Source organism: Empidonax traillii, unplaced genomic scaffold (assembly GCF_003031625.1).
Source record: "Empidonax traillii isolate 1590-97213 ecotype Southwest subspecies unplaced genomic scaffold, ASM303162v1 scaffold101:size1699134, whole genome shotgun sequence".
Classification (NCBI taxonomy): domain Eukaryota; kingdom Metazoa; phylum Chordata; class Aves; order Passeriformes; family Tyrannidae; genus Empidonax; species Empidonax traillii.
The window spans coordinates 734,740-761,174 of NW_020955294.1; the positions used below are offsets into that span (position 1 = coordinate 734,740).

The window sequence follows — 26,435 nt, forward strand, 5'->3', positions numbered from 1 at the left end:
TCTACAGCGGATGTTGCATTAATCACATTTTTCTGCTCTTCAGGTTAGGGAACACTGGGGAACTTTGATGTCATAAGTTGTTTTCTAAAAAAGCAAGTCAATTTTAGCCTTATTCCCTATTTTTTTCCTCCCCTGAACAATAATTTCCACATACCCCAACATTCCTGCAGAGGTCTGGAGCTCAAGATCAGGCATTAATTCCCTCTGTGAGGATTTGAGGAGTGGCTGCTGAGTCATTTTTTTATTGCATGAGTTGACAAGTTCCCCAGTCCCACACCAAGGCAATAATGGCTCAAGACACTGGTTTTATCGAGCTGAGGTCTTCAGAGATGTCAGGGAAGAAAGAATTCCAAAGTGTATTTTATGTCTTTAATACATTTTTTATTGCAGTCACTCCAAAACTATTCAGAAGTTTAATGCCTTTCAAACCTTTCAAAAGTATAAATTAATACTGATATAATGATGGGATTAAACAGGAGATAAAATCCTGCTGTGGAAGGATGCACAGATTGTCAGGGATTTTGAATTATGGACAGAGAGAAGCAGCTTCATTAAGTGAGTTCAAAGAACTGCAGCTCATCAGTCTTCACAACAAAGTTACAGGACAATCTGATCAAATATGAATAAAAGGACCTTTGCTATTCAGTGAAAAAGGACACTGGGCAACAAAAATAAAACCCAACCAACAAAATATCTATGTAAAGCAACATAAGCTCAAGTAGGTGCTCATTTCCTCCAGTGGCTTCTGCCCTGTGGAGGGAAACACAAATTCCCTCTCTGAAAGCACATGTGGAGTGGTGAGGAACCCTGAGATTCCAGAAACTGGGCTGAAATTCTGTTTGATGCCAACAGATCTCATCAGAGCCTTGTCAACAGCATCCCTGTGCCGTTCTCCTCCAGGCACTTCCTACTTGTTGGCTTTTCAAACAGGGGGAAAGGCACCACAGCCAGTGCCAGGCAGCTCCTTGGGGAGCTGGAAAAGTCCCCATGTCCTCCTGCACCATCACCTGCACTGCCATCGGGCTGGAAACCCACGTAAACATTCCTGCAAGTCTTAATGAGACTGGTTTTTATAATCCTCAAGACAGGCACGTGCCGTGTTGTGTTCAAAGGGAACGTTCAATGGCCAGGAAGGCACCTCCACAGCCAGGTTATCCAGCCCAAAATTTATTCCAGATCACCAATTCTGAGTTGCATTTTACAGGATCTCCTCCCTAGGGAGGTTCAACTTTTAGTCCAGCTCCTGGCAGGATGAGAGGAGTAAGGGAGACAAGCCTCTACCATTTTAGCAAGCTCTCTACACGACTTCTGTTGCCTTTCCAGCAGTTCCATTACAATAACTGCTCATCCTGCTCCATTTTTTTGCTCTTCTCCTCGACCTCTTTCAGCGCATCCTGCAGCCTCTTCGAGTTCTGTTTCAGGAAGGCAAAGCTCTCCTTGAAGTTGCCGGTCCCGTGCTCCCTGCAGATGTTCTCGAGCCCATTAAAACACTGCACGATCTTCTCCAGCTCCCCCATGACAGCCTTCTGCTCCTCCAGCTCGGCCCTCAGAGCCTCCCCCGCGGCCGCCTCGGCCCTGCACTGCTGCTGCAGCTGCTGCAGCTCCTCCTGCAGCGCCTGGAATTCCTCCTTGCTGCAGGGGTACTGCTCCTGCACCTTGTCCTCGGGCAGCAGCACGTTCTTGGGGATGTTCAGCACCAGCTGCAGCAGCACCTCTTCCATCCTGCCGAAGAGTTTGTCGAAGTGGTCCTTCATGAAGAGCAGGAACTTCTCGGTGCATTTGCGGATCTGCGAGGGGCTGATCTGGCAGCCGGGGATCGCGTCCAGCTTCTTGAGGATCACGCCCTCCACCACCAGCATCATCTCGAACAGGTAGTCCTGGAAGGCGATGTAGACGCGCAGCATGCACGTCTGGGGGGTGAACCCGAAGAACTGCGCCTCGTAGGCCATGGGGTCCACCGACATGGCTGAGGGGAGCCTGGGGCCGCGGGGCGCTACCGGGGCCGGCCCTGCCGCTCGGGGGCCGCGGAGCGAGCGCGGTTTGGAGACTGAGGCTGTGCCCGATACCGGAGACCGGTGTCCGATCCCTGATCCTGGTGTCCGATCCCTGATCCTGGTGTCCGGTGTGGTGCCCGGTGTCCGATCCCGATCCCGGCGCTGCCGCCTCCGCCGTTTCCCGCCTCGCTCAAACTCCCCCCTCAGGGCATCCCTGCCCACAGCCAATCAGCGCCCGCGCGGGCACCGGCGCCGCCCAATCACCGATCGCTCCGACCCTTTGCCGGGCGGGCAAAGCGCGGCGCCAATGAGGGCGCGGAGCGGCGGGCGGGCTCCGGCGCCTCGACCAATAGGAACGCGGGGCAGCGCGGGGGCGCCGCGTCCCGGCCAATGGGAGCGCGCAGCGGCAGCGCGGGTTCTGGCGGTTCGGCCAATAGGGGCTCGGAGCGTCATGCTGGGCGCTGAGGGCGGCGGGGCGGGGCGGGGGCGCCAAGATGGCGTACCAGACGTTCCGGCAGGAGTACCTGCAGGTGCCGCCCGTGACGCGGGCCTACACCACGGCCTGCGTCCTCACCACCGCCGCCGTGGTCAGTGCGCGGCCAAGGGCCCTTCCCGGGGGGCCGCGCCGCCTCACGGGGCGCGGAGGAGAGCGGCGGGGAGGGGCACAGGGAGTAGGGCGGGAGGATGCCCGGGAGGGAGGTTGTGAGGGGCAGCGGGAGCAGGGTGGGGTTCTCTGGGCGCTCGGGGCCATGAGAGGGGAGCCCTCGGGAAGGGGAGCCGAGTCTGGGCCCCTCACTGCCCCCACGAGCGAGGGGATCCCCAATACCCGCCCCGAGAAGGTGCAAAGGGCAAATAAACAACAACAACGCGAGGGGGTGAAGGAGTATCGAGGTTCCCACTCGCCACAGAGCTCACTGTGCTGATGGAGGACTTGTTGGGCTCTTCCTGGCACAGAGGAAGGGGTTACTGGCGTTCGGGTGTGTATTTATTTTTTTCTATTATTTTTATTGTATTTATCCCATCGAAATGTTCTCCTCTCTTTCAGCAATTAGAACTTATCACGCCCTTCCAGCTGTATTTCAACCCCGAGTTAATATTTAAGCACTTTCAAGTAAGTGTTTTCTGAAGCATGGGAGGTTTTATAAGTACACTGTGGAGTTTGGAAGTGCTCGTCTTCTCAGAATTGGGTGTTATGGCTTTTTGTATCAGAGATATACTTTTTCAAAAAGCTACTGAAAAGCTGCAGATCACTGTACCCTGGCTCAGGTCTTAAATTTGTTGTCTGTAAAGGAGGTTTGAGTTCCACTGTTACTCTCTTATCTGTTTAGACAATAAACACAAGCTGTCATATTTAAAGACCTTGTATTTATCTTATTTCCAGATATGGAGGTTAATCACAAACTACTTATTCTTTGGACCAGTTGGCTTTAATTTTTTATTTAACATGATCTTTTTGTATCCTTCGTGGCGTTGGTTGGGTTCCCTTGGGCGAGCAGAGCTCCGGAGTGCAGGAATGTTGCTGGACACGGGCAGAGGCTCAGTTCTGCCTCACCATGGAATTCCCTGGAGTGCAGCAATGCCAGCCTCACTGGTGCCATGACTGGGAATCCACGGGATCTCCTTCCTAGGAATTTTTCCAGTTGTTTTTGTGGTGTTCAGACTCGCACAAACCTGAACCTTCAGGTTGGTGCTGCCGTACAGGCGAAAATACCGGGTAATTTCTTTGTCACCCTCTCTGCTGAGGTGTCCAAAAAGAGCTGATTGATGCAGTAAGCGAATAAAAAAGTTTTAAGGTGATGTAAAATTGATTCCTTCTCCTCTTGGATCTGTCTTTAAACTGACTTGCCATGAGATTTTCCTGACCTGTGGCCTCAGATACCGGTACTGCCGCATGCTCGAGGAAGGTTCTTTCCGGGGTCGGACGGCAGATTTTGTATTTATGTTTCTTTTTGGAGGATTTTTAATGACTGTATCCTTTTTGTTTCAATTCCAAACTCCTCTGGTAAAGCAAAAGATGTGTGAGTGAGAACTGAAACCGTGATTTTAATCTTTTATCTTAATTCTTAGATGAATGCATTTTGTTTGTCGTACAGGGGATAACAGTGTTGGTTAAGGTGGTTGTTGCTGGTTTTTACTGCTTAACTATGGAAGTGAGGTTCTCAGGGGACTGCTCAGGTGTGGAATCATGCTCAGTTTGTCCATGATAAATTAAGTTATACTTTAATGAGGTTATTCATGCTGCAGGTACCCCACCCAGCATTTGATTCACATAAACCTGGGAAGGTGAAGTTACCAACTGCGTGGAAAACATGGGATTATAGGCTAAGCTGTGAACTCCCTCTCGTGCTTGACCTCATAACTGTTTCCTTAACGATCCATGCCAGCTTTTTGGGCTGTTTGTGAACCTGGTTTTCCTGGGCCAGGCGTTCACCATCATGCTGGTGTACGTCTGGAGCCGCCGCAATCCCTACGTCCGCATGAACTTCTTCGGGCTCCTCATCTTCCAAGCCCCATTTCTACCCTGGGTATTGATGGGCTTCTCACTGCTTTTGGGGAACTCCATCATTGTGGATCTCCTGGGTAAGCAGTGGCAAAAAGCACAAGGATCTGCTCCTCCTGATGTTTTAGGTGAAACACCAAATGTGGAAAAATCCAAGGGTTAAATGCCCTAATACTTGGTGTTAGTTCATCTGGTGTGTTTATGCCTGGCTTTTCTGATTTCTAAACATTGTAGCCTCTTCTGTGCCATCACAAGGATGGAAAGAGCTTCTGGTGCTTTGGCTTTTTACTGCCTGGAATCAGCGCTGATGCAACATCTGATTGTAGCATCAGTCTGCTGTAGTAAAATAGTTTATATTACTGTTTTATCAACTAATAAAGCCAAAACATCAGTATGTTTAGTAATGACAAGCAGTTTTCCTTGGATTAACATTTTATACTGTAAGTTAAGCTTTTCAGCTGGTGTTAGGTTGCTTCCTTGAGTTTTGTATTTCCGTATCATAATATTTTCTGTGAAAGAACCAAGGTGTGTTTTAATTTCCTGAAAACTCTAGTGAAGCAGTTAGAAGTTGTGAAGGAGAAATACTGAAAAATCACCATTTGACTTTTGTTTTAATGCCAGGCATTGCTGTTGGGCACATTTATTTTTTCTTAGAGGATGTCTTTCCCAATCAGCCTGGTGGTGGGAGGCTCCTGAGAACACCATCTGTCCTGTGAGTATTGGTGTCTGCTTTGGAACAGACATGGAAAAAGTGCTTGTCTGGAAAACTGTGTGTTACCCAGTCACATCAGCTTCTGGTCAGTTGGGCAGAGGCAGAATTGGGGCGTATCTGTAGCTGATTTTTTTATTGAGTTTGTGTTGCCAAACAAGGGAGGAGGATCTGGCATTTGTGTGAGTGCTAGCTAATTTGGGAGAAGGGCTAAAGGGTTTTCCCTCTGGTTCCTTTGGCTTTGCTGGCTGAGCTTTGCCTGTGGTGGCACCAAAGCTGCTGGGTATGAACAGACTGAGGTATTAACATATAAGGTACCTCATAGTTTGGGTTTTTTCTGTAAGTCATCCTCACTTCAGAATTATGGAAAACAACTCCAGGGTTTATTGTGTTGAGTGGTGCTGCTCCTGCTCAGTTCCCTCTTGGGCAGAGGCTCTCCCAGAACGGCTCTGATGATCATTTTACAGAATCCTAGAATATCCTGAGTTAAAAGCAGAACCTCCTCAGTTTTGGACACCCAATGCTAAACCTTCTCCCCAGTGAACTGGAGAGCAAGTGTGGCTCGGGTGTAAATCCCAGTGCTGTTCCCAAGGGAGGACACTCTTCCACATGCAGAATTTGAGCAGTTTTGTCCTAATTGTGAAACATTTCAAGGGGGAAGTTTAAAAACCTTTTATGTTTTCCAGGAAAGCAATATTTGACACCCCAGAGGAGGATCCTAATTACAACCCCTTGCCAGAGGAGCGGCCGGGAGGATTTGCGTGGGGAGAAGGTCAACGGCTCGGAGGGTAAATCGGTGCCTGTGCCAAAATCCCACCAGCCCTGGGACAGACCGGCCCGGGGCAGGGCCCACGGGGGCACCTTCCTGCCCCACCACAGAAAGGACACTTTCTGACAGCTCTATGGTTTTGAAGACAAGCACTTTATGAAATGGCAGTCTCATCCAAGACAATTCCAGCGTCCTTCCCAGTCGGGGAATTTGTTGTGCTGGACGTAATCTAATCCAGTGGAGCCAAAAATTTAAAACTGGAAACCGTTTCCTGTCAGCTTCAGTTAATAAGACCACGAGTACTTGTTCAAAGTGATTTCTAAAGCATTTTTTTCAAGTTATTTGATACATGAAACTCTCTGGGAAACTTTACAGGGGACAAACCCAACTTTTTGGGTTTTAACTCGCTTTTTTATTCTTGGATAAAACAACTACAAGATGGTTGAAAGTCTAAGTCACTCTTTCAATGGCAAAAGGTTTTTTTATCTGAGGTGCTGTTGTCTCCAGTCATCTTTGAATCATAAGGAATACAACACGCAGCTTTTCCCCTCTGCCACTTGGGTTTCTGGAATGTTCTGCAGGCCAAGATGGCATTTCGGTGGCTTTTCAGGTGCCCAGGTTTGAGTCTGACTGGTGGGTCTCCAAAATCCACCCCCACACGAGCCCACTGCTCACAGGTATTAAATGACCTGCAGCGCTGGGGAAGCACAACTTGTCTGGAGCCAGAACTGCTTGGAGTATCTCGGATGACGAGTTGAATAAAATGTCTTGTGGATAATTTTTGGTTAATCCTTTGTATAATCCCCCGGTCTTGAGGCGGCAGGTGAAAAAGCAGAGGCTGGGAAAAGCAAGTCCTTGAAGGGGCAGGGTCAGTGGAAGGCTTTTCCAGGAAACAGGATTGTCTGCTCGGGATGTAAAATGCGGGGTCTGTGTATGAAGTTTGGGGTGGGACATTTGTCCACTGCAGGCCGGTGACACTGAGTGGGATTTAGCTTAAAGTTGTCTTGATTATAAATATCTCTGAGGAGCCACGTAAGGAATTTGGAGCTCAATTGTTGCTAAATTGTATGGACTGGTCTGGGTAGGTTTCTGTTGATTATATCATACTAGATAGAAAAAAAGGATTGAAGCTGCATCTTCCTCCTAAATGTTGGAGAATAGGCTTGTCCCTGACATGTGTGATTATCTCATTTATTCTCAGATTTTGTAGTTTTTAAAAACTGGCTGTGGGTTTTAACTTGTTCACAGCCCAGGGCATGAATGTATGGGAACCTCAGGGGAAATGCTTTGTCCACAAGCAGTGTGTTAGAGCCTGATAACAAAATGGGTGAGACCATTTGCATTTTTATCTGTTAAAGTTTATAAGAACCTAAGGGAGTTTTGGGGAGTGGTTCTAATGGATGGGGTTTTTGGACTGGTTTTTTGGGGGGGTTGTTGGTTGTTTACAGAGCTGGCTTTTAGTACTTGTACAGAGTTAAAGTGTTTTGGCCAGTGTTGCTTTGGCATAGCTTATGAGATAGGAATTAGATGAAAACCTTATTATTATTTTTTCTTATTTTTAGTTCAATGTTTAAGAACCCCTTTGTAGGGGTATTACTGGGACAAGTAGCTTATTCCTGGGACAAGTCAGGAATCGGATTGTCACGACCTTGCCCTCTGTAAGGCACCGCCTGCAGGCGGCTCTTTGCCTGTTTGAGATGGATTTAGCAGCCGTTTGGGGGCCGAAGGTCCCGAAGTCTCTTCTTTTTTTTTTTTTTTTCCCCCGTGGGTCCCGAAGGGTTTTTTTCCCGAGGGGCCCCGGGACTCTGGAGCGCTGCAAATGGCGGCGCTGTGGGCGTGCAAGGACTACAACTCCCATGGTGCTCCGCGTCGGCGCGATGACGTCACGTCGGCGCCCCGGAAGCTGTGGAGAGTGGCCCCGACGGGACGGGCCCGGTCGGAGCGCCGGGAGAGCCCCGGGAAGGGAGCGGGGCGATGGCTCCGGACCGGGAGAGGCCGCCGGCCCGGGACCGTGAGGGGCCGCCGGCCAAGCGCTTCAAGGCGGCGCAGCCCCAGGGCCACACACCGCCCGCCCACGTGCAGCGCCGCTCGCTGCCCATCGCCGCCGCCCGGGGCCCGCTGCTGGCCCGGCTCCGCCGCCTCGACAGCGCCGTCCTCATCGGTGAGTGGGGAACGAGTAATACTCTTATTCGTGAGCCTCGGCTGGTTGAGGCAGCCGGGGACTTCGTTTTTATGGAGTTTGGTCAAAGCCAGATGGCAAAACTCTGCTCTTCAGAAGTGTCTCCTCATCTATATTTCCAGGGGTTTTCACTGACTTATTATGCTTTCTCTGTGCCCACTTGTGCTTTCCCCAGCCTGCAGCTGCAGTGCCCACAGTTTGGCTGTGGGCTGTGTTCTCTGCTTGGTGCCAGCCTTCTGAATTTCTCATGCCAGTGGTGTTGGAACTACCCCTGAGGGAGAATGGAGTGATGTTTGTGTTGTTTGCTGGTGCTGTGTGGGTGGAGAAGACATTTCCCTGGGCTTGAGGGGCCATCTCTGATTTCAGGCAGGTGCAGGGAAACACTTGGTGGCTGTTGGTGCCCTGAAAGCTCCTCTAAGAGCCTCAAGCCTGCGCTCCCTTCTTGCTGTTGTGACCAAAGCTTGGCTTTAATTTACTTCCAGCTTTGCTGAGAAACTTCCCAGTGTGTGTAGATTTGTGCATAACCCAAATCAGTGTCTGTCCTTGCTCTGCATGTTTTTCACCTTGGCCCTGTCACAGACATTTCATCTCCAGACAAACTGGAATATGTTTCTAACCCAGAGTGTGTCTGGAAAGCACTGGAGTGGAAGGAGTTTTGCAGGAGCAGCAAGAGGAGGGTGCTGGGTGCTGTCTCTGACCTGCCACTGCTTTGTGGTGTGCCTTTCTCTTCCTGCCTTCAGCCTCCCCCTCCTGAATTAGAGTTAAAAGTAAACATGAAAACGTGAGTCACAGCCTTTCATTTGATGATGCTATAAAAGGGGGAAAAAAACCAAACATTCCCTTGTTGTTCCTTAGGAGAAACGGGCTCAGGGAAGACCACTCAGCTCCCTCAGTACCTGTACGAGGTGGGAATTGGCCATCCCGGCCTCATTGCTGTGACCCAGCCCCGCAGAGTGGCAGCTGTCACCCTGGCTGCCAGAGTGGCAGAGGAGAAGAGGACAGAGCTGGGGAAGCTGGTAGGTTGGTTTGCAGATTGACTTCAGAGAGTTGGTTTAGTGCTGCAGCGTGGATGGGGCCAAATCAGGGCTTGATGGGAGAGAAAAGCTTGTCCAGCCGGAGAAGAGGAGACTGAGGGGAGACTCATTGGGATCTGCAGCTTCCTCACAAGGGGCAGCTCCAATCCCTGCTCTCTGTGAGCAGTGACAGGACCCAGAGAATGGCTGGAGCTGATGTCAGGGCAGGGTCAGGTTGGATCTCAGGAAAAGGTTCTTCCCCCAGAGGGTGGTGGGGGCACTGAACAGGCTCCCCAGGGCACTGGGCACAGCCCTAAGGCTGCCAGAGCTCAAGGAATGTTTGGACAACGCTCTCAGGCACAGGGTGGGATTGCTGGGGTGTCTGTGCAGGGACAGGAGTTGGACTGGATGATCCTTGTGGGTCCCTTTCAACTCAGGACATTCTCTAATTCTGTAATTAAATGAATGGAGAAAAATGGTTCTACCTGCTCAAAGAGAGGCATGGTCTGTCTCTGTGGTATTTTACTTCTTGATTATTACTTTTTGGTTATTATCTGTGTTCTTTCAGTTGAAAAAATACTGCTTAATGAATAGAACAAAACCCCCTGTGCTCTCTTCCATTGCTCCCTGTATCAAAAGTCACTGTCAAGGAGAGCAAAGTGCTGAGTCTGTGCAGGTCTGGGAATCTGTGAGAAAAAAGTGGAGTGGAAAGAATTCCCTTACATAAAACCTTCAGAGACCACGGAGTCTCCTGTAGCAGAGGAGGAAGGAAAAGAAATAGTTACTTTATCTAGAGATGAATAGATTAATTAGGTGAACGTGGGGTAGGTTGTTTTAGCATATTCTGTGATTCTCTGACACTTGGAGTGTTTGTGATGTAGTTCTAGTTGGGGAGAAGCCAGCTGGGAGCATCCTTTGGGTAGGTTATTATACTGGCAAGATTAAGAGCTCACAGACAGCAAATACACTGCTCTGCCTCCCAGGGCCTCCAGGCAGCGAGCAGGGGGCTCTGCAGCCCTTCCCTGTGGCACAGTGGCAGTGGGAAGGGCAAGGCTTGGTGCTCCCTGTAAGCCCTCCGAGGTCTCTCCCACAGGTCGGCTACACCGTGCGCTTCGACGACTGCACGTCTGCTGAGACCAGGATCCGCTTCCTGACGGATGGGATGCTGCTCCGGGAGGCCATCGGGGACCCTCTGCTGCAGAAGTACAGCGTGGTCATCCTGGATGAGGCCCACGAAAGGACAGTCCACACGGATGTGCTCTTTGGAGTGGTGAAAGCTGCCCAAAGGAAACGGAAGGAACGGGGCCTGAAGCCGCTCAAAGTGTGTGCAGCTGGGGTGGCAGTGAAGGGAACAGTGGGGCTTGGGCTCTGAGTGCTCTGAGCACCTTCCACGGTGTTTGGAATTTGAGCCTTGACCATTTCTCTGTTCCTGAAAAGTCCTTTTAAATCTGAATAGTTGAGGGTGTCCGACTGATGATGTGTGGGCCTGATATGGCACCTGAACAAGGTACCTGGTCACCTCCATGTCGCTGGTTTTTGGTCAAAGCCCCTTGGGTGTGAGCTCTAGACTAGACCTGGTGTTGGGGAGGTTTTGGTGCTGCTGCTGAGAGCCCTCTGGGAGCTCTGGCTGATGGGACAGCTGTGGGGTATGGGCACTCCTGGCAAGGACATTGCACGTTTGCTTGGACGTGTCATGGGTTTGTGTGAGAGCATGTTGGGGTTGCTGTAGGGCCTGGCAGGGTCCTCACACAGTCTGTTCCACACACCATTGCCCAGCCCAGCTTCGTGGCTCGTTGCAGACCTTCATGGGCTCCTCTCCTGATCCTGTTGAGTGACGAGCACAAATGCAAACCAGGGTCCTTTGGGCAACACTGGAGTGTGGGATTTGAGTGGATTTGTCTGCTGGGCTCTTACAACCTTGGAAAACATTCCTGCTTCCCTCCCCCATGCACAGGGTGGAAGATGTGTTGTGTTTTGGGTACTCAGCTCTCTTTTCAATGTCAGAAAATAATTTTCACACATCTTCACTCATATCACGCCAACATGTTATGCTTGTGTTAAAGAGCTGATGGCATTAGCAAGGGGAGATCACCCTCTTCTGTCCCAAACTCTGTGACCTTTTAACTGTTCCGAGCATGGATCTCAGGATCCAGAAGGTGACTTTTGACTAGTCCTGACTTACCAGTGTCCAGCTGGATGGAGACTGCAGTGCTAACCCATCCTGTGCTCCCGTTGAAGGTGATCATCATGTCAGCCACGATGGATGTTGACCTGTTCTCCCAGTACTTCAATGGAGCTCCTGTCATCTATTTGGAAGGCAGACAGCATCCCATTGAGATCTTTTACACCAAGGAGCCTCAGAGTGACTACATCCAGGCAGCACTGGTATCCATCTTCCAGATCCACCAGGTACAGTGATCTCACCAGGTGTGTTTCTCTCTGGGACCAGGGACTGGCATTTTGTGCCAGGATGTTTGACTACCTGCCTGCCAGGGGGGTTGTCATTTAATTAAACTGCATTTAATGCTTTGAAGATGCTGCTGCTGTTGGGATTTTGGGACCTGTATATCAGGGCTGGAGCTGAAAGGAGAGTGCTAAGCAAAGCTCTCTGATGTTGTTTCATACCTAATACCTGAACATTGTTCTCACCTGAGTGCTCTGGATCTAGGTGTTTGCTGATTCTCCCTGCCTGTCCTGGACAGTTATTTCATGACACAGCAATTCCTCCATCCTGTTAGGACTCACTCCCACAAAATGTGATTTACTCTTCACCTCTGGTGATTCCACTGGGAATTCAGGCTGTTTGGACAAAGCTGTCAGGCACGTGGTGTGATTCTTGGGTTGTCCTGCACAGGGGCAGGAGTTGGATTTGGTGATCCTGATGTGTCCCTCCCAGCTCATGATTCTGTGTTGCCTGCCTGGCACCACATGGGTGTCTTTTCTTTCTGCCTTACCTGCTTTGCTGACTTGCTGCCAGGCCCACATCTCATTATCATCTCAGTTCTCCTTCCCTACCCAAACCCTCCTAACTTGCTTTCTCCTCTGGCTCCAGGAAGCACCTGCGTGTCAGGACATCCTGGTTTTCCTGACTGGTCAGGAAGAAATCGAAGCAATGACCAAAACCTGCCGAGACATTTCCAAGCATCTCCCGGAGGGCTGCCCACTGATGATGGTGTTGCCTCTTTATGCTTCTCTGCCCCACCCTCAGCAACTCCGTGCCTTTAAACCCACCCCTGAGGTGAGGGAATGTGGTGGGTGAACAGAGGCAGTTTATTTGCTTGCCTGGGTGGAAAAAACATGGAATTTAAGGAGTTAGAGCAATCTGTGCTGACAGTAATAGTCCCTGCTGTCCACTGACTTTGGGCTGAATGGGTCCAGTGTGATGTAAGACAGCGATGGTATTAACAGATGCATCTGATCATGAAAAAAAGGAAGGATTAGAGGGAGTGAAAAGGGCAGAGGAATCAAAATTTGACCCGTTTCATAGGAAATGGGTCCATATCACAAAAAGCTGCAGCAGTTAATGGGGGAAATACTAAGCTGAAAACCTGGGCACCTTTGTCAGGGCTGTAAGAAAAGGGAATTCTGCTACCTCGAGCTCTTGTGCCTACTCAGCAGATAAATAATACAGATGTTGTGCCAGAAATGAAACCAAAATCCTTGCAAGATATATTGATAATAGCTGTTCTGGTAGTGGGTTTTGTTGCAAGCGTAAGCACATGTTTTGGAAACCGATCTGAAAATGGAGATTATTTTAATTTATGAGAGCTGGCAGAGCAAGCACAATGCGCTGCAGGGATAGGTAGGCTTGGCCTACACTGGCCAAAAGCAGCAGCATTTCTTTGTTGCAGCTACTCTGAGGTGGCTTTGGGCTGGGTTTAACTTGTCCTTCCCTGCAGGGCTGTCGCAAAGTGATCCTCTCCACCAACATTGCAGAAACCTCCATCACCATTTCGGGGATAAAATTCGTGGTGGACACAGGAATGGTCAAAGCCAAGAAGTACAGCCCTGGTGAGGAATTCTGAGGAACAGCACAAAGACTGGGTTTGGGTTTGTACAAGTTCCTGGAGGCCGTGAGCCCCACTGAGAGCTGATTTCAAACACCCTCTGCGCTGTCTGAATTAATATCACAAGTTTTGGGGGTGGGGTTTGGTGGTTGGTTTTTTTGTTTTCTTTTGTGTTTTTTTTTGTTTTGGTTGGTTGGTTGTTGTTTTTTATTATTATCAGCCACGTGGGGGTAAAAATCCGTCAAATACGAATCTTCTCTTCGCGGCCACAGCGCGGGATAATTTGCTGTATTTCAGAAGCTAAACCAAGCAAACTCTGAGCAGTATTTGGGTGGCAAAATCTTTATTATTAATCCTCCACGTTTTCCCAAGCTGTGCATTGACTGAAGTGATGCTTTTGCATGCACAGACACCGGTCTGGAGGTGCTGGCAGTGCAGCAGGTGTCGAAGGCCCAGGCCTGGCAGCGCACGGGGAGAGCAGGGCGGCAGGAAAGTGGCATCTGCTACAGGCTCTACACAGAGGAGGACTTTGAGAAGTTTGATGAAATGACAACACCTGAGATCCAGAGGTGAGGACAGAACGTGCCACACCCCTTTGCTGCACTCCCACAGCCGGGGCTGTGCGCAGAACTGAGCAGCAAAACTGGATCTAGGGGCTGTCTGGGTGACTTTTAAGAAAAATGAAGTGTGGAGACTAAGCAGAACATCTAGGAATTGTTTGCTCAGGGTGGACAGATGGGCACTGAGTCTCCAGACACACAAGGCAATAGTTCTATTGACTGTCCTCCAAATCTTGGACTCACCTCTTCCTGATTTAGGAAGTAGGATCAGCAGCAGCAGCAGACTAGTCTCTGTCAAGTTGCAGCACAGACCTGATGACTCTTCCTCAGCTAATAGGGAAATAAAATTAAAAAAGAATTAAAACCTAAAAAGAAGAGAACCATCCCAGTTGTTTTTTCTGTCTCTGCAGGTGTAACTTGGCCAGTGTGGTGCTTCATCTCCTGGCCCTGAAAATTCCCAACGTTCTCACCTTTGATTTCATGTCCAAACCATCTCCTGGTAAGCGGTTACAAAGGCAGCCTTAGGGGTAAAAAAGAGCAGGGAGCAGTTTTGAATCACAAAGAACAAAAAGGTGTGTCTTCACTGCCAGGGCAAATTGGAAAGAGTGCTTGTTCTCCTGGGTAGAGGAGGATAAATCACATTTTTTGACTCTGATTTCTCTAAATGGAAAGTGCTTGTCCCTCTGGCCAGGGGAGGAGGCAGTGGTGGTACCAGGTGATCCCTCCCATCCATCAGGGAGAGGCAAGAGCCTCACAGCTCCAATGTCCTTGTTCTGGCAGATGCCATTCAAGCAGCGATTGATCAGCTAGACCTGCTGGGAGCTGTGACACAAAAGGAAGGGCAGCTTGTCCTGACCCTGCTGGGAAAGCAAATGGCAGCTTTTCCTCTGGATCCAAAGTTCTCTAAGGTAAAAACTGCAGACAAATCAGCTGATGTTTATCTCATGTACTCATCTCAGTACTTTTGGCATTTCTCTTTCAAACTCCTTCAACAAGGTGTGGAATTTGAGGTGTCTGGAGCTGTACTGGTGTATTTGCTGTACATTAATGCACATTATTTACAGCCCTCGTGTTGGTTTGCTTGTCATTTGTTGTTTAATTCGGGGAGGTTTTTTGAAAGAGAATTTCTTTTCTCTGGCATCTCTGAAGCTGAAAGGTGGTGAAATTCCTTGCAATTTCCAGGGTTGTTTAGCAGGTCCATGAGGTATCTGCTACTGTAGTTGATTTCAGTCACCGTGTTTGTACTGAATATGCACTGACCAGTCTCAGGAAAGAGCATGGCAGCTGCTATTAAAGATTCTTAGTGGGCCAATAGAAGGATTTACAGTTATCCCTAGTTCCAGATGTTTATGGAATTGTCCTGAGCAGTGTTTGATAAAGTTCCTGGCTTGCCAGGGAGGAGAGAAGTCTGCCCATCTGAAGTGAATTTGGTCGACCCAGAATGAGTTGTGTGGTGTGCTTTGCAGGCCATCCTCCTGTCCCCCAAGTTCCACTGTGCCGAGGAGATCCTGAGCATCGTGTCGCTGCTGTCGGTGGACAGCGTCCTCCACAACCCCCCTGCCCAGAGGGATGAAGTGCAAGCTGTCAGGAAGAAATTCATCTCCAGTGAGGGGGATCATCTGACCCTGCTCAACGTGTACAGGGCCTTCAAGAGTGTCAATGGGCACAAGGTGGGATGCTCTGAGGGTACCGGTGCTGTCTGGGCTCGTGGGGGCGAGGAGCTTTGGGCACAGGACAGACGGAGACCTGCATCCTCCCTGGCTGGAGCAACAGGCATCCCCCAAAGCTGTGAGGAAAGAGGACTCATCCTTTACAGCTGGGGAACTGGAGGAAGCTGTTCAAGTGCCAGAGGTTCCTACAGAAAGCTTTGTGAGGCCCTTTCTGTAATCAGAGCCAGGTTCCTTCCCTCTTCCTTCCCTGGTTCCAGCTGGAAACAGGAGAAAGAGTGTTGAGACTTGATAAATACCTAGATATGCTCTGTGACAGAATTAACTGCAAAATACTGAGCATACCTATGAGCAGATTTGGATTTATCCTGCCCTGTCAGCTCCTCAGTTTGATTTGTGGGTCTGTGGGTTGGTGTACCCCATTCCTTGCAGCATCGGTCACTCTGACCTGATTTGCTGTTCCTTAGCACTGTGGGAGGGAATCTAAACAGAGGGGACTAATCAGGGGTAGAAATATGACAGATTGTATGGGGGGATCCTGCTTTTCATGGCTGTCATGCTGTTGGGGTGAAGAAATGTCCCTTTCTAATTCCTGGTGTCTCCACTGCAGGGATGGTGCAAAGAGAACTTCATCAACGGCAGGAACATGAGGCTGATGGCAGAAGTCAGAGCTCAGCTCAGGGACATTTGTGTAAAGGTAATTTGTTGACTTGCTGTGCTTCTGTTTCACCTGTTGATATTTCCCTGCTTGTCCCCAAACTGATGTCCCTGTGCAGCAAATCCCGGGAGTAAGAAAATGTGGGTTTGTTTTCAGTCTTCCAGGAATAGTCAGGTAAAGCTTCTGACTGTGGAGTTGCATCCCAAAATCTGAGAGCTGCAGGGGCGTAATGGGTCAAGGAGAGGTGAAGAGACACGGGGAGCTCTGGGACAGCTTCTCAGGGAGAGTACAAATTTTTTAAAATATTTTAATATGTACTAGCAGATGTCTGAGTTTTGAAAACAAGGGTTCTGTGGCAGAGCAAAAAGATAAGAGAGGTGTATTATGACATATGAGATTCTCTCAAAGAAAGAAGATTCATCAGATCTGGGTCCGTTAAAGGGAAATTTAGGGAATGGGATGTTCACAAATGACCACTGAAGACCCTCAGAAAACCCCTACTCATATCCAAATATCTAAATAAGTTTGCAGAAATAATTAGCATATATGTGCTATTCAGGAAATGTAATAAATAAGTAATAAGAATGTGATGAGTATATATTAGTTTCATGAATTTAACCAGGTGGTTTAGGTTGCTGGGTGTGCATGCTTTGTGGACCTGTCCCCATGCAGCCAGCACCATTAATAATGTTGGCTTTCTGACCTAGCAAACTGGTTGGAGGGTTTGTTTCCTGATTTTTGGTGGCAGCAGGATTTCTGACACAATGCTTGCCTGATCTCAGAGCCCACTGAAGTGGGGCTGTGCTTGCTCACTCCTGTTGTTGGGAAAATCTCTAATTGTAACAAATTGTGCTTTGGTCTTGTGGATTCCTTTAGCTTTAACAAGACAGTGCTTAGTCCTGTAATCCCACACCCCAGCGTGCAAGTCGGTATCTTAAGGTCTTGAGCCTGAACAAGGCTGATAAGAAGGTGTCACAGTCTATAACTTCCTTATCAGGGGCAGAGGAGGGGCAGGCCCTGAGCTCTGCTCTGGGGTGAACAGTGTACAGGACCCCAGGGAATGGCCTGAAGTTGTGGCAGGGTTAGGTTGGATTTAGGAAAAGGCTCTTCCCACAGAGGGTGGTTGGCACTGAACAGGCTCCCCAGGGCAGTGGGCACAGCCCCAAGGCTGCCAGAGCTCCAAGAGTGTTTGGATGATCCTCTAGGGCACATGGGGACTCTTGGGGATGGTCCTGTTCAGGGTTGAGGGTTGAATATGATGATTCTTGTGGGTCCCTTCCAGCTTGGCCTGTTCTGTGGTTCTGTCTATCTTGGCCAGACCACAGAGCATTCTGGGCTGCATTCAAGGGGAAAAAAACAGGGTTTTTTGAGGCCTGTGACCAGAAAAGGATAATTTGAGGAAGGACTGTGCCCCAGAGACCCTCAAGAGACCCCTACTCTAAAGCAAATGATGAAATAAGTAAAAGAATCCGTGATTTTGGTGTCACTGCGTCTCTCCGAGCAGCTGTCGGTTCCTCTGGAGTCGTCCCGCTCGGACACGGGGAGCGTGCGGCGCTGCCTGGCCCACAGCCTGTTCATGAACGCGGCGGAGCTGCAGCCGGACGGCACCTACCGCACGCTGGACTCGCACCAGGCCGTGGCCATCCACCCCTCCTCGGTGCTGTTCCACTGCCGGCCCTCCTGCGTGGTGTTCAACGGGCTGCTCCGCACCAACCGCTGCTACATGCGGGACCTGTGCCTGGTGGATGCCGACTGGCTCTACGAGGCCGCTCCCGACTACTTCCGCAGGAAGCTCCGGACAGCCAAGGACTGACCCCTGGCTCTGCAGCCAGCAGGCTCAGGGCTTTCAGCTTTGCCTTAAAAGACTTATTTTTGTACTTTTTAGTGAATTTACAGATGGGCGCGTTTTGTTTAGGCGGGGCAATTTAAGTGTATTTATTCAGGATGGATTTATATTTTTGTTTTTTCCTGCAGGATAAAGAAGTTATTGCAAGAGTCCGAATCCTGCTGTGTTGGTTTTGTGAGATACAAAAGGTGTGTGGATGAACAAACCCTGATGGGGTACTCAGGGACCAGCCCTGCTGGTTTCAGTTCTGAGGAAACTTGTTCATCCTCAGCAGTGTGGGGTTAAAGGGAGGTGGCTGTGGGTCAGTGACTCTGTGCTCTGTGTGCAGGATGGACTCTGCCATCACAGGTGCAGTGTTCAAACCCCTGGGTGCAGCTGGGAGTTAAACATTCCAGTCCTTTGCTGGGGTGGGATGTGGTGGCGTCGCTGCTCTCCTGCTCCAGCCTTGCAGACAGCACCAAGTGGGCCTTCTGTGCTTCTCTACAGCCTTTGGACAAAGGGAACAGTTTAGGCCAGGAAACATTGCCTTGGTCAGCCTTCCCTCTAAAATATTCATTGCTAAAGGAGCAAAAACAACCCCCCCCAAACATTTATTTTTCTTTTTTCTGAGGCGGCTGGCACAGTCTGGCCTGAACACTGACAGTTCATATAATCTCTATATATTCGATATATATCTCTATATATTCATATCTATGATTATTCGAGTATATATATATATGACTATTCATATATAAGTATATTCCTGTAAATATATAGAAATACATAAAACATGTATAAATATGTATACTTATAGAGACATATGCACACACATATATACATAAATATAAATAAATATATAAATATGTACAAATATATGTACATATATGCACACATATATAATATATACACATAACTATAGAGAAATATATAAAATATGTCTAAATATAATATACACATATATATAAATATACCTACACACATATATATATTAATATATATATTTTTTAATATATAATATTAAAAATAGAGGAGTGGGATCATATCTGAGATGAAGCCTATGCATGTTTCCTACATCCCTAAAGCTCCCTCTGCGTTTCCACCGGAGTGACGGCCGCTCCCTCTCTCCGTGCTCAATCCCAGCCCCTTCCATTGGAACGGTACCCCAGGAATGTGCTGTCCCGCCGCTTCCTGCCGGGGCCGGGACTCGAACCTGCGTTCCCAGCGCCGCGCGGTGCCCGCCGGGGCCGGAAGGCCGGGGCGGTTCCGGGGCGGGGTGTCCGCTCCGCTCCCCTCCGCTCCGCGCCCCGCACGATGCTGCTCGCCCGCTCCCTGCGCGCCGTGTCCGCGCTGCGCCCTCCGCTGCCCGCGCCCCGCCGGCGCCTCTGGGCCGCGCTGCCCCGCGCCCTCCTGCCCGCACCGCTGGCCGCGCCCGCCCCGGCGCGCTCGCTGTGGCAGCTGGGCGGCGGCGCGGGGCGCACCGCGCTGCTCCGCCCGCGGCGGGGCTCGGCCGGCCGCGTGTCCTGCGGCTGCGGGGGGCTGCACACCGAGGGTGAGCGGGGGCTGCACACCGAGGGTGAGCGGGGAGGGCTGCGGGGGGGACGGAGCTGCCGCCCTTGGGAGGGCGCGGGGCGGACACGTGCACGCCCCCCCCTTCTCCTCCAACAGCGCGGGCAGCACGTGGGGCTGGGGGGGGCTTTGCCTACCCCTTCCTCTTTCCCCTACAGCCCCTTTCCCGAAGCCCATTCCCTCTTTCCCTAACTCTCGGTTTCCCTTAACCCCCCGATTTCCTGACCCCTCTTTACCCTGACCCCTTCTTTCCCTACTTCCACCTTTGCCTTCCCTCCCCCAATCTCTACCCTCTCCTTCCCTAGTCCCCCCTTTTCTACCCCCCTTTTTCCCTAACTTCCTTTTTCCCAACGCCCCTTTCACTAAGCCCCAATTTTCCCTAAGCTCCCCTCTCCCTAACTTCCCTCAACCTTTTCCTCAACCCCCTTTCCTTATCCTCACCCTTTTATTAACCTCCCTTTCCCTAGCTTCCCGCTTTTCCTTAACTCCCCCTCCCCCCTTTTTTTTAAACCCCCTTGCCCTAACACCCCTTTCTCTAATTGTCCTTACCCTCCCTTTCCCTAACCCTCCTTTCCCAACTCCTTCTTTCCCAAATCCCCCCTTTCCCCTAATATCCTTTTCTTTCCCTGCCAGGAGACAAAGCCTTCGCGCAGTTCCTGACGGATGAGATCCAGGAGGAGAAGAAGATCCAGAAGCACAAGTCCCTGCCCAAGGTCTCCGGGGGTTGGGAGCTGGAGGTCCACGGCACGGAGGCCAGGCTGGTGCGGAAGATCGCCGGGGAAAAGTGAGTGGGATTTGGGAATGGCCCATTCCCCGTGCCTGGGGTTCTCCTGCCCCACAGTGGGTGATGCAGAGGCCCTTTCATTTTGCCACTTGGGGCCAAGGGCATTTTTTTCCCCCACCAGTTTGTATTTTGTGTTACAAAGTTTCGCTGAGTCTTCCTGTGTTAAAAATAACAATTCGGTAAAAGCTGGAGGAGGTTTATGAGAGCACTTGGAGGGAGCAGCTTCTCCTGGGTGTGTCTTTACCTGCCTTTGCTCACGCCCTGTGAATTCTGAGCAAAAGCTTCAAATGCCCACTCTGGTGGGTGGGGTTTTTTTTGTTCAAACTAAGTGTTTGTGTTTCTTTCTGAAGGATAACGGTTACATTCAACATCAATAACAGCATCCCACCCTCGGCTGAAGACGACACACAAGAAGGGCAGAAACCTGATGAGCAGGAGGTAACTTAACCTTGATGTGCCCTTCAGTGAAGGGGTCAGAGGGGAGTTGGAATCTTTCCCTCAAGGTGTTGAGGCATTTTGCCCTCCTCAGTTGATATTTGGGAGCTTTAAGCAGGTTTTTCAGGCCTGCGTGTCACTTGGCTGTGACCTTCCTCTCTGCTGCAGGAAGTCAGAGCAGGGTGAGAAGCATCTCCATTTTTACAAGGAGAAATTTGAGATGCTCTGAAACCTTCTAGTACCTTCCAGTGCCTAAAGGGACTACAGGGGAGCTGGAGGAGGACTTTGGACATGGGATGGAGCAACAGGATGAAGGCTTTTAACTGCCAGAGGGCAGGGTTAGATGGGATATTGGGAAGAAATTCTTCCCTGTGAGGATGGTGAGGCCCTGGCACAGGTTGTCCAGAGAAGCTGTGGCTGCCCCATCCCTGGAAGTATCCAAGGAGGGTTGGACAGGGATTGGAGCAACCTGGGATAGTGGAAGGCACGAGGGAATAATCTCTGCTGGATGGGCTGTGTGATTGTGCTGTGATTGCATCAGCTCTTCAGGTTCCAGTGCTGATTCAACTGTTCTCTTTTTTAGCCTGAACTTACATCAACTCCAAACTTTGTTGTGGAAGTAATAAAGGATGACACAAAGCAGACCCTTGTTCTTGACTGCCATTACCCCGAAGATGAGGTGGGTATCACTGTGTGTCACCTCTGGGCTGGGACTTGCTCACATTTCCTGCCTGACCATGGTGTAGCTGTGCCCCTCTTGGGGTCTAAGTGTTCTTTGTAGTCTCTTGCTTTTCTGAATTTGCACAGTATGCACTCTCCTCTTATCTCTGGGGGGGGGGGGGTTTAAACCCCCCAAAGAAAAAGGCTTTATGTTTGCAAGAACAGTGTTTGGAGAGGAGATGTTCCATGGCATTCCTCACATCCTGCCCTGTTGTTTCTGATCAGCTGCTTGTTGGGCTGTTTATTGAATTATGTTGGAGCAGGGAGGCAGGGCTGAAATCATGGCAGCTTGGGAGGGGTGAGCAGGAATGGCCAAAACAGGAGATTTAATACTCTGTGTCAGTAGCTCGCCAGTCTCAGTGCTGTGAGGTGTCACAAGGAGAGGTGGGGATTAAACAAAAGCTGGGGAGAAAATAAAATGTTCACACTGAACTTCGTGGTTTGCTTTGTAAATATTAACAGGTATTTCTGCAGCCAGTCCTAGCTGACAGGGGTGAGACAGGCATCAGTGGGAAGACAGATTTAGAACCACAGAGGTTTTAATTTGTTTGTGAAATTCAGGCTGCTGATTTACATCTGGTCGCTTCTGGCAGCAGGAGCTCAGGGAAATTCCCCGTGTTCTCCTGCGTGTCTGTGCCTGTCCTCCCAGGCACGAGTGGAGAGGGGAGAGGCACAGCTTGTCTGGCCCTGGGGGTTTGCCTGCAGCATTCCCAGCCTCGGGATGGGGTTGGCTGAGCGTGCCCAGTAATTGGAGCTCATTGTATGTCTTGCATCCCTTTTCCTGTTCCAGATTGGGCACGAAGGGGAGGAGGAGAGCGATATTTTCACCATTCGGGAGGTCAGCTTCCAGCCCACCGGAGAGTCCGACTGGAAGGACACCAACTACACCCTCAACACGGATTCCCTGGACTGGGTAGGTGCTGCCAGCAGGCTACAGAGGGAACTCTGTCCCCTGCCTCCTGAGCTGGGAGTGAAAGTGGATGTCTGAGAGAAGGATTTCCCTGCTCTGCCCAGTTTTCCATGGGAGGTTCTGCTGCAGACTGGGGAGTTTTTACCTGGTCCCACAGCCGTGCAGTGCCGGTGACATTCCAGACACAGACATGTGGATTTCCTTCTGTTCCCGGATTTATAGGCTGATTTCAACACTGGAGATGCTTTGACACTCAGTCAGCATCTTTTGATGACATGTTTGACTTATATTTGTTTAACAATGTAGCTTATCAGATACCATGTGTAGATAAAGGCATCCCCGGGGCGGTTTCTGATAAGCCACATTGTGTCGTGGTTTTCCAGGTGTGTTGTTAGTTGTAACACTAAAAATTAATATCCCCAAGACTCTGGTATTTGCTTGTTACGTTCCCAATGCCAGGCTTTCAGAAGCTTAAATTTTTAGTTTGTGGCTGTCTGTCATATAGTTCAAACTTTATATTCCTAGAGTGGATCTCTCTGGGAAGCACTCGTGTTAAAATTGCTTGCTGTGCTCTAGAACATCTCAGGGACATTTTAAAAGCAGCCCCTCATCCAGGTGCCCTCTGTTAAGGAAGTTTCCTGTTCTTGCTTGCAGGCTCTCTATGATCACTTGATGGATTTCCTGGCTGACAGAGGAGTGGACAACACATTTGCTGACGAGTTAATAGAGCTCAGCACTGCACTGGAGCACCAGGAGTACATTAAATTCCTTGAAGACCTTAAAAGCTTTGTCAAATGCCAGTAGGGTAGGATAGGAAACTTCCCTTCCAAGTGTGGGTATTCCACAGTGCTGCTTCATCCAGCAAAGCCCAAATGTATCTTCACAGTGGATGCAGAGAGTAAGTAAGTTGGAATTTGGAGAATGGGAGAACGAGGATTCTCACTTGTATTTGGGGATTTGTATTTATGTTGCAGCCCAGATCAAGTTCACTGACGTCACAGTCTGGAATTGCCTTGCCCTGCGTGGTGGGTTTTGTACAATTAAGAATGGATGTGAAGAATAAAAACTGTTCAACATATCACTGAAAAGGGTGGTTTCTCTTCTTCCCTGCCATGAAAGTGATGCCAGTGTGTTTGTCAGCTGCAAACTTACACTTTTAACCGGTGCTTTCAGTTGCTTCCTCAACTTTATTTAAGTTCAAACAGAAAGTTGAAATCTGAGATGAGCTGTGAGATCACTGATGCAGAGTTCAAAGACAACACAAAGGCCAAAATAAACTAAATATATTTATTTCAAAATAGGTACTGTGCCATTAAAAGTGCAGGTCAAGGCAGTACTACTGCCTTTTAAAGTGTCTCTCTGACACAGCAGGTACAAGTATATACACAACAATCCTTAGCAGCTCTGTGTGGATTTTAGTATTGAAGTCCCTCCAGAAGTCAAGCAGCAGCTGAATCAGCTTAGAGGAGAATGGTCCAGGAGTCACAGACCTTTACAAACGGTAAGAGGAACAGAGAAACCCCTGGGATCAGTGGAGTTGTGGTTTCTGCCCCTGTAATTGAGAAGTGGATCCAAGCAGAGATCCCGTCCAGGATCCTGACACAGGGACTCACCGGACAGCTCATGAGAAGAGTGGCCTCCTCCTCCATGCCACTGGTCACCGTGAACTCTGGGCTGTGGAAGCACCTCTGACTGTGCTCTGTCACAGTGCTTTCCAGGAGGGACTGAAGCTTCCCTTCTGTCATATTCTGGGAGTAATGGATGAAGAGTCATCTGAAGTTTCTCTGTCACTTAAACCGCCTCTTAAAGCAGCAGCAGAGATGTCACGTGGAACATGTCACAGCTCAGCTTACCTGTGTGCTGATGTACAATCCACACTGGCAACAAACCATGTGAGTCTTCACAGTCAGGTTATTCCTGGAAAGAGCAAAAACCCTGTTAGATTTAGGAGATCGTTGCTCTGGTGTGTTTTATCTTGTTAAAATGAACAACAGCCTCTCTCTCTCCACTCTCTTGGGGGAGTGGACAATCTCATTCCAATGCCAAGGGCTTTCTTACTTCCTGCACACGGGGCAGATGATCCTGTCAGTGGCATCCAGGCCCTCCAGCGTGGCATTGAGACACTCCTCATCAAACCTCAGGCTCCGCTCGTACTCCTCGATCACCAACTGCTCTGCAACAGCACAGCAAAACACCCTCAGGGACTGTCCTGGCAGCACAGGCAGAGCTGCTGGGCACACAGAGCCTGGGGGAGATAGGAGTTTCTAGGAACTTTCATCCCTTTGGATTGGATTTCTACACTTGCTGAAATAACTCCTGCTAATCCAGTTTTTCCTATGGCTCGGCTGGTCTTATGTGGGTGTCTCTCTGAATTGATTTATACAGCTCCCAAACACCTCATTCCTGCTTCTCTGTCTTCTCTCACAGACCTTAAAATGTCACTTAAACCCTTTAAAGGGTCTCAATAACTCAAACCCTCAACAGAGAGGTTACCAGGAGTTCCAAGGAGGCTCTTCCCCTGTCACGAGGTCTGCAAGAACCAAGGAGTGCAGCCTCAGCTATTCTGCATTACTAGGAAGTCTCCAGAATATTACACATCAAATAGGAATCAGAAAACTTGTAGAGCCCTTACCTTGCAAGATCAATTCTTGCTGGATCTCCTCCAGCACTGCCAGCTCATCAGGGTCCTCCGGCATCTGAAAGTGAATCAGTCAGTGATTCTCCCGTTCCAACCACTCTCACTTAACTTACAGCACCTGACTGAGCTGTCACTGCAACATGAATTCAGTCTGTTTATATCATCTGTTGGCAAACCCATGTGCTGTGGAAGGCAATCTATGCAGTAATCACCTGTGCACACCCAGCCAGAACAGATCTGAGCAGAGCCAGTCCAAGAACCTGCTTTTTAAGTCGTTTAAGTTTCATTTCTCAGGAGAGGGAAGTGACACAGCACAGATGAGGAACCCACCCTTTTGCTGTGATTCACGGGCTGTTTGTGAAGGAAATAAGGAATTCCCCACTCGTGGGCCCGGAGGCACTTTCACAGCTCAACACTCTGCACCAGTTGTGGAACCAGGAAAGCTGAGTTTATAACCTCCAGTGAGACACTGAAGCCAGAAGGGCAGAAAGATGCGTTGATGCTCCTGCCTCTTGCACAGGCAGCCTGTTGGTGCAGCAGACCCAGCGGGAGCCCTCACTGACCTGCTCCAGCGGCTCCTGTCCCCGCGGGCCGGGCAGGCTGTCCCGCAGCACCTGCCACTCCTGCTCCATCACCTCCTGCACCAGCAGCGCGCCCGGGGCCGGCCCGGGGTGGGCTCCATCCCCGGCCCGGCGGTACCGCTCCAGCAGCTTGGCCCGGCTGCTCTTCAGGCGCTCCAGGCAGCGCTGGGGACAAGGGAGAGAGCCCGTCAGAGCCGGGGGGGACACAGGAGGGTCTGTGTGGAGGCTGTGGAGGTCCCGGAGGGGCTGCACGGGAGCGGGGTGACAGCTCCCATCGGGGGTGGGCCCTCACAAAGGGAGTTCGGGACAGGGTCGGGATGGGATTTGGGATGGGATGTAGGACAGGGCGTGACTCGCGCCCCGGCAGGAGCAGCCTGGGCGGCCCCTGGGGTGGGGGGGAGGAGGCAGACCATGTACCCCTCAATCCCGATCCTGTCCCGTCCTCCCTCCCCCGGCAGTACGTCCCTTCACAGTCCCGATCCCACTGACCCGGCGGCACCTCCCCCCCAGTCCCATTCCCTTCACCCGGCTACAGGTCCTTCCCGCTCCCCTCACCCTGCGGTAGCTCCCCCCGCTCCCCTCACCCCGCGATAGGTCTCCCCCCATCCCCGTCCCTCACCCCGCGGTAGGTCTCCCCCCATCCCCGTCCCTCACCCTGCGGTAGGTCTCCCCCCATCCCCGTCCCCATCCCTCACCCTGCGGTATGTCTCCCTCCAGGCCGGCCCGCCGGGGCTCTTGTACCGCGCTCGGTGCCGCTGCAGCGGCTCCTCCATCGCGCCGAGTCCCCCCCGCGCGGGGCACGCCGGGAAATGTAGTCCACTCGGGAGGAAAACCAGGCGGCCGCGGCGCGGCGATTGGCGGCGCGGGGGCGGTGACGTCACGGGGGGCCGTGGCGGTCGCGGCGCCGATTGGCCGCGCGG

General features: G+C 50.5%; 5 protein-coding genes across 5 annotated transcripts; 3 read left to right on the forward strand and 2 right to left on the reverse strand.

The window, feature by feature from the left end:
• Positions 1-217: 217 nt before the first annotated feature.
• MIS12 (MIS12, kinetochore complex component) lies at positions 218-2,191 on the reverse strand. The gene has a single exon (XM_027882080.1). The coding sequence runs from the start codon at positions 1,962-1,964 to the stop codon at positions 1,332-1,334; it is 633 nt and encodes a 210-aa protein (XP_027737881.1). The 5' UTR covers positions 1,965-2,191; the 3' UTR covers positions 218-1,331.
• Positions 2,192-2,469: 278 nt separating this feature from the next.
• DERL2 (derlin 2) lies at positions 2,470-6,750 on the forward strand. The gene is made up of 7 exons (XM_027882131.1): positions 2,470-2,581; positions 3,040-3,105; positions 3,376-3,449; positions 3,870-3,963; positions 4,379-4,574; positions 5,116-5,206; positions 5,890-6,750. Exons 1-7 carry the CDS (start codon positions 2,489-2,491, stop codon positions 5,993-5,995), a joined length of 720 nt encoding a protein of 239 aa, XP_027737932.1. The 5' UTR covers positions 2,470-2,488; the 3' UTR covers positions 5,996-6,750.
• Positions 6,751-7,984: 1,234 nt separating this feature from the next.
• On the forward strand, positions 7,985-18,058 carry DHX33 (DEAH-box helicase 33). Its single transcript, XM_027882130.1, has 12 exons — positions 7,985-8,133; positions 9,007-9,167; positions 10,258-10,485; positions 11,403-11,573; positions 12,217-12,402; positions 13,064-13,175; positions 13,581-13,740; positions 14,142-14,230; positions 14,512-14,639; positions 15,198-15,401; positions 16,009-16,095; positions 17,561-18,058. Exons 3-12 carry the CDS (start codon positions 10,327-10,329, stop codon positions 17,867-17,869), a joined length of 1,605 nt encoding a protein of 534 aa, XP_027737931.1. The 5' UTR covers positions 7,985-8,133; positions 9,007-9,167; positions 10,258-10,326; the 3' UTR covers positions 17,870-18,058.
• Positions 18,059-19,192: 1,134 nt separating this feature from the next.
• C1QBP (complement C1q binding protein) lies at positions 19,193-23,384 on the forward strand. Its single transcript, XM_027882150.1, has 6 exons — positions 19,193-19,430; positions 20,081-20,231; positions 20,582-20,669; positions 21,250-21,345; positions 22,177-22,299; positions 22,951-23,384. Exons 1-6 carry the CDS (start codon positions 19,193-19,195, stop codon positions 23,098-23,100), a joined length of 846 nt encoding a protein of 281 aa, XP_027737951.1. The 3' UTR covers positions 23,101-23,384.
• Positions 23,385-23,564: 180 nt separating this feature from the next.
• Positions 23,565-26,315, reverse strand: RPAIN (RPA interacting protein). Its single transcript, XM_027882151.1, has 7 exons — positions 26,211-26,315; positions 25,498-25,680; positions 24,929-24,992; positions 24,355-24,469; positions 24,150-24,213; positions 23,910-24,044; positions 23,565-23,786 (listed from the first exon to the last, which is right to left on the reverse strand). Exons 1-7 carry the CDS (start codon positions 26,286-26,288, stop codon positions 23,757-23,759), a joined length of 669 nt encoding a protein of 222 aa, XP_027737952.1. The 5' UTR covers positions 26,289-26,315; the 3' UTR covers positions 23,565-23,756.
• Positions 26,316-26,435: the final 120 nt, after the last annotated feature.